The 15045-nt window shown below is 38.4% G+C and overlaps 1 protein-coding gene across 3 annotated transcripts in view; it reads left to right on the top strand.

Moving 5' to 3' along the window:
- FANCM (Fanconi anemia, complementation group M) overlaps positions 1–15045 on the top strand; it is a 103278-nt gene that overhangs the window by 19828 nt on the left and 68405 nt on the right. For all 3 annotated transcript variants that reach the window (XR_824967.1, XR_824968.1, XM_010836133.1), the window contains exons 9-12: positions 1547–1731; positions 7019–7225; positions 8685–8898; positions 14413–14570. Coding sequence is in view for 1 of the 3 variants with exons in the window: in XM_010836133.1 (XP_010834435.1) it covers positions 1547–1731; positions 7019–7225; positions 8685–8898; positions 14413–14570 (764 nt within the window). In the remaining 2 variants the exon portion in view is untranslated. The remainder of the gene's footprint in view (positions 1–1546; positions 1732–7018; positions 7226–8684; positions 8899–14412; positions 14571–15045) is intronic.

The raw sequence follows: 15045 nt of genomic DNA on the forward strand, positions 1-15045 counted from the left end.
TCTGCCATAAGGGTGGTGTCATCTGCATATCTGAGGTTATTGATATTTCTCCTGGCAATCTTGATTCCAGCTTGTGTTTCTTCCAGTCCAGCGTTTCTCATGATGTACTCTGCATATAGGTTAAATAAACAGGCTGACAATATACAGCCTTGACGTGTTCCTTTTCCTATTTGGAACCAGTCTGTTGTTCCATGTCCAGTTCTAACTGTTGCTTCCTGACCTGCATACAAATTTCTCAAGAGGCAGATCAGGTGGTCTGGTATTCCCATCTCTTTCAGAATTTTCCACAGTTTATTGTGATCCACACAGTCAAAGGCTTTGGCATAGTCAATAAAGCAGAAGTAGATGTTTTTCTGGAACTCTCTTGCTTTTTCCATGATCCAGCAGATGTTGGCAATTTGATCTCTGGTTCCTCTGCCTTTTCTAAAACCAGCTTGAACATCAGGAAGTTCACAGTTCAGGTATTGCTGAAGCCCGGCTTGGAGAATTTTGGCCATTACTTTACTAGCGTGTTAGATGAGTAGCTTTATGTGTATTAAGTCATTTAATTCATGAAGATTAAATGAGTTAATATATAAAATGCATAGTGGAGTCCCTGGCACACACATGATTAATGTAATATGAATTGTGTTTCGGAAGGATTGTCAGAGTCCCATGCAAGGTTAAAAAACAAAAGGAAACAAACAACCAAAGCCCCCCACCGCCCCACAGCTTGCAATTAGTAACCAGTTGTTATACTCAAGTCTGCATACCTTATATTTACTATTTGATTTCATCATCACCTCAATCCATTTTAAAGTGAAATCGCTCAGTTGTGTCCAACTCTTTGCAGCCCCATGGACTGTAGCCCACCAGGCTCCTCCATCCATGAGATTTTCCAGGCAAGAATACTGGAGTGGGTTGCCATTCCCTTCTCCAGTCCATTTTAGATATTAAGAAACTAAAGCTTAAAGAGATTAAATGAAATAGATTAAATCACTGCCATGGTCACACATTGCCCAGAGACTAAGTGAGCCACCCTCAAAATCATGTTATTCGTGCATTCTACTCCTCCCAAGCACAGAGACAGTGGGAGCAGCTTTGTGACTGCATGTAGGGTATATCCTGCAGTTTTCCTTAGAGAATTTGATAGTATCAATAATTCAGGGACAGAGTACCATGACCTGGATTAAGATAGTGCCTAGTGAACAGAAAGGAAAGGGAAGTTTTAGAGAATCAGTGGATGCTCTGTAGACCTGTGCTTCTGGTTTAGAAGGTAACGAGGCATAAGAAGCATCGTGCATAAATTGAAGGACTGATCACAAGCTAACTTTTATTTGATCTGTTTGGGTTTTCTTTTACCATAGCCAGTGAGAGATAAGGAGCCAGGTTTATTAAGGTGGAAGAAAAGGTGGAAGGAAAACCGGCAAAGGTTTAAGATGCTTTACTTTTTTGAAAGAACTGTTACAACTGTAACTCACTGGTATATAGTTTCAGGTTTGTTTGCCTTTTGAATTATCTAAATGTTTTTTTTAAGTTGTAATTAAAGTATTTTTTGGTTATACAGCCCGAAAGACGTCTGATAGGAAGTGTGACGAGACCAGAGTTATGATCTTCTCTTCATTTCGAGATAGTGTTCAAGAAATTGCAGAAATGCTTTTACCGCATCAGCCAGTTATTAGAGTAATGGCTTTTGTTGGCCATGCCTCGGGGAAAAGCATGAAGGGTTTTACCCAGAAGGAGCAGCTGGAGGTAATTATTTTTTGAGTTGATGAATATAAAAATAAGATTGATTCGCTTTTCACTTATGCCATTTTATTTTGTTAAGCTATAGCTTAAAGATAATTTTATAGTAAATATATAAATAAACCTAGGCATTCTTTAGCATTGCCTTTCTTTGGGATTGGAATGAAAACTGACCTTTAGCAATCCTGTGGCCACTGCTGAGTTTTCAGAATTTGCTGGCGTATTGAGTGCAGCATTTTCACAGCATCATCTTTTAGGATTTGAAATAGCTCAATTCAAATTCCATCACCTCCACTAGCTTTGTTCGTAGTGATGCTTCCTAAGGCCCACTTGACTTCGCATTCCAGGATGTCTGGCTCTAGGTGAGTGATCATATCATCATGATTATCTGGGTCATGAAGATCTGTTTTGTATAGTTCTTCTGTGTATTCTTGCCACCTCCTCTTAATATCTTCTGTTTCTGTTAGGTCCATACCATTTCTGTCCTTTATTGTGCCCATCTTTGCATGAAATGTTCCCTTGGTATCTCTAATTTTCTTCAAGAGATCTCTAGTCTTTACCTTGCTATTGTTTTCCTCTATTTCTTTGCATTGATCACTGAGGAAACCTTTCTTATATCTCCTTGCTATTCTTTGGAACTCTGCATTCCAAAGGGTATATCTTTCCTTTTCTCCTTTGCCTTCTGCTTCTCTTCTTTTCACAGCTATTTGTAAGGCTTCCTCAGACAACCATTTTGCCTTTTTTGCATTTCTTTTTCTTGGGGATGGTCTTGATCCCTGCCTCCTGTACAATGTCACGAATCTCTGTCCATAGTTCTTCAGGCACTCTATCAGATCTAGTCCCTTAAATCTATTTCTCACTTCCACTGTATAGTCGTAAGGGATTTGATTTAGGTCATACCTGAATGGTCTAGTGGTTTTCCCTACTGTCTTCAATTTAAGTCTGAATTTGGCAATAAGGAGTTCATGATCTGAGCCTCAGTCAGCTCCCAGTCTTGTTTTCGCTGACTATATAGAGCTTCTCCACTTTTGGCTGCAAAGAATATAATCAATCTGATTTTGGTATTGACCATCTGGTGACGTCCATGTGTAGAGCCTTCTCTTCTGTTGTTGGAAGAAGGTGTTTGCTCTGACCAGTGCGTTCTCTTGGCAAAACTCTATTAGCCTTTGCCCTGCTTCATTCTGTACTCCAAGGTCAAATTTGCCTGTTACTCCAGGTATTTCTTGACTCTCTACTTTTGCATTCCAGTCCCGTATAATGAAAAGGACATCTTACACGCTAACAAAGTAATGCTCAAAATTCTCCAAGCCAGGCTTCAACAGTGCATGAACCATGAACTTCCAAATGTTCAGGCTGGATTTAGAAAAGGCAGAGGAACCAGAGATCAAATTGCCAACATCCGCTGGATCATGGAAAAAGCAAGAGAGTTCCAGAAAAACATCTATTTCTGCTTTACTGACTATGCCAGAGCCTTTGACTGTGTGGATCACAATAAACTGTGGAAAATTCTGAAAGAGATGGGAATACCAGACCACCTGACCTGCCTCCTGAGAAATCTGTATGCAGGTCAGGAAGCAACAGTTGGAATTAGACATGGAACAACAGACTGGTTCCAAATCAGGAAAGGAGTACATCAAGGCTGTATATTGTCACACTGCTTATTCAACTTATATGCAGAGTACATCATGAGAGACACTGAGCTGGATGAAGCACAAGCTGGAATCAAGATTGCTGGGAGAAATATCAATCACCTCAGATATGCAGATGACACCACTCATAAGGCAGAAAGCGAAGAACTAAAGAGCCTGTTGATGAAAGTGAAAGAGGAAAGTGAAAAAGTTGGCTTAAAGCTCAATATTGAGAAAACTAAGATCATGGCATCTGGTCCCATCACTTCATGGCAAATAGATGGGGAAACAGTGGAAGCACTGACAGACTTTTATTTTGGGGGCTCCAAAATCACTGCAGATGGTGACTGCAGCCATGAAATTAAAAGACGCTTGCTCCTTAGAAGAAAAGTTATGACCAACCTAGACAGCATATTAAAAAGCAGAGACATTACTTTGCCAGCAGAAGTCTGTCTAGTCAAAGTTATGGTTTTTCCAGTAGTCATGTATGGATGTGAGATTTGGACTATAAAGAAAGCTGAGTTCTGAAAAATTGATGCTTTTGTTTTTTTTTTTTTTTTAAAGATCTTATCTTTAATAGGAATTTAATTTGGGATTACTCTGTAATGAAGTATTTAGCCACAAGGTGGCGGTGTTACACAATGTAGACCTGGTCTACACGGGTGTACACATGTTCCCCATCCTGAACCCTCCTCACACCTCCCTCCCTGTACCATCCCTCTGGGTCATCCCAGTACACCAGCCCCAAGCTCCCTGTATCCTGCATGGAACCTGGACTGGCGATTAGTTTCTTATATGATATTATACATGTTTCAATGCCATTCTCCCAAATCATCCCCCCCTCTGCCTCTCCCACAGAGTCCGAAATACTGTTCTATACATCTGTGTCTCTTTTGCTGTCTCACATACAGGGTTATCGTTACCATCTTTCTAAATTCCATATATATGCATTAGTATACTGTATTGGTGTTTTTCTTTCTGGCTTACTTCACTCTATATAATAGGCTCCAGTTTCATCCACCTCACACTGGCTGCTGTCTTCAGAATAAACTGTAGGGGCTAAGGGTGGAAATAGAAAGACCAATTGGAAGAATTATGACAATAGCTGTTAAAGACAATTGTCTCTGACAATTAGGTATGTCTTTAACAGCTAATTTATTTTCAAAGATTCTTTCTTGAATCTGTCAACATGAAAAGATGAGGACTCCTACTGTTTACATACTTCTTATACAAGTTTCCACTGCCCTCAAAAGAGTCTCTTTAAGTAAACAAGTGATGAAGTCACAGAGGAAGTGGGGCGCCAGGTTCTTTAGGATCTTGTAGGTCATTTCTATTTTAATGACTGGATTTTTCTCTGAGATGAGCAGAAGCCCTTGGAGAATTTAGAGCAGAGGAGGGTCATTGCCTGACTGATACTTTAAAAGAATCACACTGGCTGCTGTCTTCAGAATAAACTGTAGGGGCTAAGGGTGGTACATATATACAATGGAGTATTACTCAGCCATTAAAAAGAATACATTTGAATCAGTTGTAATAATTCAAGCTAAAGACAATGGTGGCTTGGACTACATGGAAGCAGAGAAGTTTGCGAGAAATGATTGGATTATGGATATATTTTCAAGGTCAAGTTGACAGGCTGCTGCTAAGTGGCTTCAGTCATGTCTGACTCTGTGCGACCCCAGAGACGGCAGCCCACCAGGCTCCCCCGTCCCTGGAATTCTCCAGGCAAGAACACTGGAGTGGGTTGCCATTTCCTTCTCCAATGCATGAAAGTGAAAACAAAGTGAAATCGCTCAGTCGTGTCCGACTCTTAGCGACCCCATGGAATGCAGCCCACTAGGCTCCTCTGTCCATGGGATTTTCCAGGCAAGAGTACTGGAGTGGGGTGCCACTCCGAAGTTGACAGGACTTACTGACAAATTTAGAGTGGGATCTGAGATAAAGGAGTTGACTTTGACTTTTTCATTAACTCATTGTCATGCTAGTGTAGTTCCTGTAACTTGATCAGGGAATCCTGGTGAAGAGAAGAAAAAATAATTTTCCCTCTACCCTTCTGAGTTCTTAGCTGCAACCTCTGTAATAAAAGACAGATTTACAAGAGAAAAACAAAGTGAAGCTTATTAACAAATGTATACTGGGCTTCCATGGTGGCTCAGTGGTAAAGAATCCACCTGCCAGTGGTAAAGAATCTACCTGCCAATGTAAGAGACACGGGTTCAATTCCTGGTCTGGGAAAATCCCACATGCCATGGTGCAACTAAGTCCAGGAGTCACAACTTTTGAGTCTGTGCTCTAGAGCCAGGGAGTCCTAACGACTGAAGCCCGTGCACCCTAGAGTTTGCTCCTCAACAAGAGAGGCTACCACAATGGGAAACCCAAGTTCCGCAACTGGAGGGTAGCCCCTGCTCACCTCATCTAGAGAAAAGCCTGAGCACAGCTGAAAAGCAATATAAATTAAAAACAAACAAACATGTATACTTCATGTATACGTGGGAAAATACCGAGGGAAAATTGAGTAACTCCCTAAAGTGGCTTAGAATTCGTATTTAAATAGCATCTTATGGGGAAAGAGGAGTGGCAGGCACGAAGGAGAGTAAATGATTTTCAGGGAAGATCAATGGGGTCTTAAAGGATGGGAAGTGTGAGTGATAGATTGTGATGAAGTTTGTTTGGATATGATATGGGCTTTCAGTCTCTTGCTGAGTTAGTTTTCCCTCGTTGATGAAACTCCTGGGGAAGGGATTTATGACAGTTGAGTTCCTTCTGGAGGATCTGCTTTTAGGCAGATAAGTGGCCAGAGAAACCGCACTTGCTTTTTTTTGAATGCCTTTAGCTCAAAGTAATCAGTATACCAAAAGCAGCACAGGCTGGGGCAGCATGATCTAAACTATAGTCATATTTGGGCTGCCATATTGTGCTACCCTTCACTGGAATAGCAGTGTAAAAAGTAAAATATGAATTGTGTTTTTAACTAAAATTTTTGTTACTGAAGTATAGTTGATTTATACAATGTTGTATTACTGCTGTACAGCAAGGTGATTCAGTTTACACATATGCATGCATTCTTTTTTTAATATTGTTTTCCATTGAATATAGTTCTCTGTGCTCTACAGTGGGAACTTGTTTGTCCATTGTATATACAGACGTTTACATCTGCTAACCCCAACCCCTGGCTTGATCCCTCCCTCAGCCCCCTCCCCCTTGACAGCCGCCAGACCATTCTCTATTGCTGTTATTCCATTTCTGTTTAAAATATGAATGCTAGAAGTAATCAAACATAGTTTAATCATTAAACTTACTGTTATTCTAAAATTGACTGACAGTAGGATATGATAAATAGCAGTAAGTGCTCTGGGGCCATTTACGTGCTCTACCCTCTTTTTAGTGATGTTAAAAATAATATCTGTGCTTTCTCATTCATGTGTAAATGGTTAGAAGAACCTTTTGGAATCATAACCATCATTAAAGCAAAGGAATCGGGACTGCGCTTTGCACTGCACCGCTGTCTCTCTTGGTTTATATTGTCATTTTGCCGCTTCCTTTCCTATTTGGTAGTATTTTGGGTGGTGATTTTTAATCTGATTTCAGGGGCAAATGGAAAAAGTATGCTTTGATTTGCAATTCTCTTCTAGTTGCCTCTAAGTATTTTTAAATTTTAATTTTAGGTAGTGAAACAATTTCGTAGTGGTGGTTACAATACTTTGGTGTCTACTTGCGTTGGTGAAGAAGGTTTGGATATCGGAGAAGTTGACCTTATAATATGTTTTGATGCCCAAAAGAGCCCAATTCGTCTTATACAGCGAATGGGTAGAACTGGCCGCAAACGTCAGGGCAGAATTGTTGTTATCCTTGCTGAAGGACGAGAGGAACGCGTAAGTAGACTTGTGGGAGCATAATCTGACAGTCGAAATTTGAGAAACGGAACCTAAAGACAAGTATCAATCTGTTCACATTCAAAGTCCAAGCAATCTGTAGTAATTGTTATTGACTTTTGTTTCCCTTTGTATTAGATACTACCTATTCTTTTCTTGTAGTTAGGAAAATTTTTGACTAGACTCAGCTTCATAACTTTTATCCATATAAAGAACCGTATCTTTGTACTTTAGTATTAATTTAGCAACACATAGATACAAAAATCAAGTATTACCTTGTCTGACTATTTCCCTGTGCTTTTAAGGCTTGTTTTTTTGTGTGTGTTTAGTTGTTGTTTTATTAATAACTACAGTGAGCTGAGAATATTTTTTACATTTTAAAGAGCTGCCTAAATCAGTCAACTAACCCACCATATGCGCCGGGGGTAATATGTAGCCAGCAAAGCCTAAAATATTTACTTTCTGACCCCTTGTGGAAGTTTACTAATGTCTATTCTAAGTGATAAGGCATTGAGTGATATTCATAAGTCTTGGGTGACGGGCCTCCCTAAATATGTTTTACATAATATTATTCTGCATGTGTACACTGAAGTGTTAATAACTTTTATAACTGAGTGGGACTATTTCTGTGGCCAAGTAAATATTTTTTAAATAGTTTTGCATTAAGGAATTTTCATTAATGACAGTAGGTTTAAACAATTGATTTGAAGTGTTTCAGAAACCCTATGAAAATCATCCTGAAAAATGAATTTCTTTTTCCACCAATACTTTTTATGTTACTATAGCATATTCTTATGTAACATCCAATTTATCTATGAGATAATTCTAATAAATGAGATGTCTGGCAGCTTTTAAAAGTCTATGTATTATCACTGAGTGGAACTGGGTCCTAACTAATTGTATTACCTTAGGCAACTCACTTAACCTCTATTTAAGTGTTAGTTTTCTTATCTGTTAAAAAGTCATAGTGGACCACATTTCATGAGTACCTACTTTGTGTTGGACACTATTGCAAATGTTTCAGATGCATTGTTTTACTTAAATAATGTCAACAACGCTGTCAGGGCAGTACTAGGGATTTTCTTGTTGTATACAGTAAAGAAAATTGACGTGTAGAGAGATGAAGTAACAAGCTGAAATTAAAAAAATAGTATTTTTTTAAAGCAGTTTATACGTACGTATAAATATTAACCTTATTCAAAAACAGCAAGATACTGAATAAAAGACAGACTTTGTTGGTACAATATAGTTACTAAAGTAAGAATAAATCTTGAAATGATTTTCATTAAGACTTAAATAGCCTTCAAATTTAAGACAACATAGATTCTGTTCCTCAAGTATTTAAGTGGATCAGAGTTTAATTTGCTGTTTAGAATAAACTCAGGGTGATATAATAACTACTTGTTATGGCTAGGTGATTATTATAGAAATAAAATGATTTTGCATTTTTTTTTTGCAGACTTATAATCAAAGTCAATGCAACAAAAGAAGTATTTATAAAGCTATTTCAGGTAATAGGCAGGTCCTTCATTTTTACCAAGGAAGTCCACGAATGGTTCCTAATGGAGTCAACCCACAGTTACATAAGATGTTCATTACACATGGTGTCTATGAACCAGAGAAGCCTTCTCGGAACTTGCAGCGAAAGTCATCTATCTTTTCCTATAGGAATGGTAAATACAGTTTTTTGCATTTGAGACACACATTTGTTTTACTGTTATTTGTTAGCAGGTCATATATTGATCTATTCTATGAGAAAATCAACATACATTCTGGTTTGTTATAGGTGTTCACTTTGAGAAGGATAGAAGAGAGATGATTAATGTGGCAAAGGGAACAAGGTACTGGCAATACAGAATGAAAGAAGCTCAGTGTTGGGAAAACTAAAAATATAAGCCCAGAGAATCCGCTTTACAAAATGTAGAAAAGAGGAAAACACTTTTATTATTGAATAAGCACAAAGCCATATTACAGTATGCATTGTAAGCAATCCACCAAGTTAAGAGAAAGAAAGAAATTCCAGCCTGTTCATTTAAACAGTAGTAATCCTTTACCTCATGTTCTTAAGATTTTAACAGTAACTTGTCTTCTCATAAGAGGACAGCACCATTTGCTGTATGTTCTTTCATTGTTGTTGTTTTAGTTGCTAAGTCGTGTCTGACTCTTTTGCAACCCCATGGACTGTAGCCTCTCCAGGCTCCTCTGGGAATTCCAGGGCAAGAATACTGGAGTGGGTTGCCTTTTCTTTCTCCAGGGCAGTCTTCCTGACCCAGGGCTCGAACCTGCGTCTCCTGCAGTGGCAGGTAGATTCTTATCACAGAGCCACCTGGGAAGCCCATGTTCTTTCATAGTTAATTCCAAATTCACCCAGTAATTGAGGTAGCCATTTGTGTTAGCTAGTTGCCTTTATCCTCATCCTCCCTGGTAGCTCAAACAGTGAGGAATATGCCTGCAGTGTAGGAGACCCAGGTTCAGTCCCTGGGTTGGGAAGATCCCCTGGAGAAGGGAATGGCTACCCACTCCAGTATTTTTGCCTGGAGAATTCCATGGACAGAAGAGTCTGGCAAGGTACAGTCTATGGGGTCACAAACCATAGGTCACAAATCATAGTCTATGGGATCACAAACACAACTGAGCACCTAACACTTATCCAAAGAAATAATAAAACTTCTGTCTCTATGACAAGCAGGTAGGGAGAGCCCAGAGGAAGGTGCCAAGGCTGAACTCCCCAGCTGTCTGGGACATGGGGACACTGTCTTCCTTGATGTTTACATTTCAAAGAGATGTCTCCTAGGTCCTTAAGAAAATCATTTCTGGTTGAAAACCTGGCTAGAGACTTGCTTTTCCTTTACAAAGATTTGCATGCCTATCAGAGAGTTAAATAAAGGATTTAGGAGTATTAATAAGTATCTGTGGAATTGCTTTCAGAGAAATAGGGGGAATTTCTGCAAAGGAGAATTTTTTTTTTTTTTTATTTACTGTTACACCAGATAGTGGTGAAGTTAGACTAAGCTGGTGATACTGAGCCAGTGAGGAACAAATATTAATACTTTGGTGCCAAGGAGCGTAGTAAGGAGAAGGCTAGTTTAAGAACTGCAGAGATTTTGGTGATATCAAGACAATATCTTGAAATATTAAAGAATCATAAAATATATTGTAAACTTTGGAAGAAACCTCAGGAATCATCCAGTCCAGTTACCTACCAAGGTAGGGATGTTTTCTATAGCATGCCTGTTAAGTGTGTGTGTCTGAGTGTCCAATCTCTAGATCATGTGCGACTCTTTGAGACCCTGTGGACTGTAGCCCACCAAGCTCCTCTGTCCGTGGGATTTCCCAGACAAAAATACTGGAGTGGGTTGCTATTTCCCTCTCCACGTCAAATGTATATCAAGCCTCAACTTGAACATCTCTGTTAATGGAAACTGTATTCTTTTATGAGAGTTCGTTCCATTGTTGATAGTACATATAAAAGAAGTTCTTTTGTTAAAAAAAAAATTCTGTCGTTGTATCTTTTTCTCATTGATTTAATTATGGCTTTGTCAACTGAAAAAAATGCACAACATTAAAGTTGAGAATTAGGTTTTATTCAGGGCACTACTGAGGACTATAGCACAGGAAGGAAGCCCCTCAGATAGCTCGGAGGGACTGTCCCACAGAGGCAAGTGGGGGGCCAGGATACATAGGAGTTTTTGCTGAGAAAAAACCCAGTCACTGAACATCAAAAGATTACTTCTAATCCCAGAAAACTAGACCTCTCAAGTTAATGATTTTAGTGCTTTTTTATGTATGGGACGATGCAAGAGTTTCAGCTCACTGAAATTATTCCTTTGATATACATCTTAACTACCTAGGCCAGTATTCTGCTTTTCTCCACTCTGATACGCTCTTAGGGGCAGCTGCAGTGGCTGATGGCTGATCGCCCCAACAACATCCTTTATTTACTGAAATGGCAGGTGGCTTTATTTGCCCACAGCTTCTAGACACAAAAATGGATTTGATCTTTGAGATACCTAGGTCGCACTTTCTTTATATATTTGAAGACAGTACCTCTCAAGTTTGTTCAACTGACTTTTCCACTGGTTTCCATTACTGTGAAGTTTCAGAATTCTTCTCTATCCTGGGCACCTTCTTTGGACTTAGTTAAATTTGTTAACGTTCTTTCCTTTAACTCAGAGCCATTAATCAGTGTTTTGTGGATATGCCTGTTAAACCTAATGCAAATTCACTTAATAGAAATATACGTATCATTTTACAAGACTTTGCCAAATTATGGTTAAAATGAAAAGATAGTGTATATTTGAATTCTCTTGAATAATTAAACTAACAGTATGATCAAAACTTGGTTAGGTTGGTGTACAGTTTTCTTAGTGATCATTTAATTTTTATAGATGTTAATTAACCATATGTTTAGTAATTGCTTCTAAAAATGTTACTAGTTTAGTTCAGTCGCTCAGTACTGTCCGACTCTTTGCAACCCCCTGGACTGCAGCATGCCAGGCCTCCCTGCCCATCACCAACTCCTGGAGTTTACTCAAACTCATGTCCGTTCAGTTGGTGATGCCATCCAACCATTTCCTCTTTCGTCCCCTTCTCCTCCTGCCTTCAATCTTGCCCAGCATCAGGGTCTATTCCAATGAGTCAGTTCTTCACATCAGGTAACCAAAGTATTGGAGTTTCAGCTTCGGCATCAGTCCTTCCAATGAATATTCAGGACTGATTTCCTTTAGGATTGACTGGGTTGATCTCCGTGCAGTCCAAGGGACTCTCAAGAGTCTTCTCCAACACCACAGTTCAAAAGCATCAATTATTCAGCGCTCAGCTTTCTTTATAGTCCAACTCTCACATCCATATATGACTACATACCTTTGATTAGATGGACCTTTGTTGGCAAAGTAATGTCTCTGCTTTTTAATATGCTGTCTAGGTTGGTCATAACTTTTCTTCCAAGGAGCAAGCATCTTTTAATTTCATGGCTGCAGGCACCATCTGCAGTGGTTTTGGAGCCCCCAAATATAAAGTCTGTCACTGCTTCCACTGTTTCCCCATCTATTTGCCATGAAATGATGGGACCAGATGCCATGATCTTAGTTTTCTGAATGTTGAGCTTTAAGCCAACTTTTTCACTCTCCTCTTTTACTTTCATCAACAGGCTCATTAGTTCTTCTTTGCTTTCTGCCTTAAGGGTGGTGTCATCTGCATATCTGGGGTTATTGATATTTCTCGTGGCAATCTTGATTCCAGCTTGTGCTTCTTCCAGCCCAGCGTTTCTCATGATGTACTCTGCATATAAGTTAAGCAAGGTGACAATATACAGCCTTGACGTACTCCTTTTCCTATTTGGAACCAGTCTATTGTTCCATGTCCAGATCTAACTGTTGCTTCCTGACCTGCATACAGATTTCTCAAGAAGCAGGTCAGGTGGTCTCCATCTCTTGAAGAATTGTCCAAAATTTGTTGTGGTCCACACAGTCAAAGGCTTTGGCACAGTCAATAGAAGCAGAAGTAGGTATTTTTCTGGAACTCTCTTGCTTTTTTGATGATCCGACCGGTGTTGGCAATTTGATCTCTGGTTCCTCTGCCTTTTCTAAATCCAGCTTGAACATCTGGAATTTCATGGTTTATGTACTGTTGAAGCCTGGCTTGGGGAATTTTGAGCATTACTTTGCTAGCATGTGAGATGAGTGCAATTGTGCGGTAGTTTGAATGTTCTTTGGCACTGCCTTTCTTTGGGATTGGAATGAAAACTGACCTTTTCCAGTCCTGTGGCCACTGCTGAGTTTTAAAAATTTGCTGGCATATTGAGGGCAACACTTTCACAGCATTATCTTTTAGGATTTGAAATAGCTCAAGTGGAATTCCATCACCTCCAGTAGTTTTGTTCATAGTTTTGCTTCCTAAGGCCCACTTGACTTCACATTCCAGGATGTCTGGCTCTAGGTGAATGATCCCACGATTGTGATTATCTGGGTCGTGAAGATCTTTTTTGTATAGTTCTTCTGTGTATTCTTGCCACCTCTTCTTAATCTCTTCTGCTTATGTTAGGTCCATACCATTCCTGTCCTTCATTGTGCCTATCTTTGTATGAAATGTTCCCTCAGTATCTCTAATTTTCTTGAAGAGATCTCTGGACTTTCCCATTTTTATTGTTTTCCTCTATTTCTTTGCACTGATCTCTGAGGAAGGCTTTCTTATATTACTGGCTCATGTACATTTTTCTATGCTTTTCTTCTTCCATTTTCTCTGATTTTTCAAGTGTGAGTGATTCATCTTGCTAATAAGGTAGTGTGTATAAATACCATCTTTTATATATTTGTATATGATTCATTTAGGCTAGAGGTCTGAATATGTTTAATGTGACCAGGAGAAGGAAATAAGTTTCTATTTCAAAAGTCTCAGTGCCTCAGATTGCTAGATCTGAGGAAACCTGAGAGATCACCTAATTTAAACCCCTTATTTTGCAAAAGCTTTCATGTAATATTTGGGAATACCTACGACAGAAGTTTCCTGATTTCCAGTTCAGTACCTTTCTGATTTCTTTTTCTTCCCTCATCTTTACCGGGACCTGAGTTACAGCTTAATATTTTTTCATCCTTTCCATGTTGGTGGTTATTTTCCTTTACAAAGATTATGAACTAATAAAGGATTAATTTATTATGCATTTTTTAAAAGTATGTTATCATGTCATTTTTTAAAGCAGTAGGTCTTTCTTGTCCTTTTTAAACTGTCGTCCCACCCCACCCCACATTTAAGGCTTTAACTCTTTTTAGTCTTTGCATCTCTCCCGCATCCATAACAGATTCAGATAGCTTTCTGATAGTGTTAAGATAGAATCATGATGCTAGCTTTCTTTTGTAAGTTGTCTGTTTCCTTCCAGGTCTTAGACAACAAAATAGAGAGAGTCCAAAGGAATACAAGACTGAGAGCTGCCTGGTGATGTTTTGTTAACAAGGTTAGCTGTAGTTGGAAGGGTCCCCTAGTACGTACTTTCAAAAAGGTGAGAGAAGTTTAGGAGATGTGTAGAAACAGGAAGTAATAACCAGAGTGTTTATATGAAGAAAGCAAATTTTAAGGAACAGAATTAGTGGTTGAGCAGAAACAGGTAGAGAGTTTGAGTTGATGTCTTTTATTTTGTGTTTGTCTAGCAGATTTTTTTTAAACCTGTTTTGACTTATTTTTTAAATTTCTAGGAATAAAGCAGAGTAATTCAAAAGACGATTGGTTCTTATCAGAAGAAGAATTTAAATTATGGAATAGACGATATAGATTAAGAGACACTGATGAAATTCAGCAAATAACATTGCCTCAAGTTCAATTTCTGTCTTTACACAACGAAGAGAACAGACCAGTAAGTTAAATGTGTTTTCAGATGTTCTTTATAGTGACTATGCAATAGCTTTGGGAGTAAAGAGAATGAATATTCATGATCAGAAGGTCAAAAATTAAGAATGTAAGCAGTTTAAAACTGAATATTTTTAGTTTAAAATATTTTAACTTTAATTTTAACAGTTTAAAAAAGAATATTAAAGAGTAGTCTGTCTTGGTAAAACTCATATTTCTTATTGTATATATATTTTTATATGACTATAATATATTTACATAAATTCTGACTTTATGACTTTCTTCATATGAATGTTTCTGTGTAGGTATAATTTTTATGATTGTTATGTTACTCTGTGATATACCGTACTTTAACTATTTCTCTGTTGTGTTTTAGAGCTATTTTCAGTATATTACTAGTATAAAATTAGGCTTTTATGAATGTCTTTGTACAAACTGCTTTTTACTTTTTGTTTTGAAATTAGAGTAAAACTTTAAATTGA

The sequence above is a fragment of the Bison bison genome, unplaced genomic scaffold, assembly GCF_000754665.1.
Source record: "Bison bison bison isolate TAMUID 2011002044 unplaced genomic scaffold, Bison_UMD1.0 scf7180017864061, whole genome shotgun sequence".
NCBI lineage: Eukaryota > Metazoa > Chordata > Mammalia > Artiodactyla > Bovidae > Bison > Bison bison.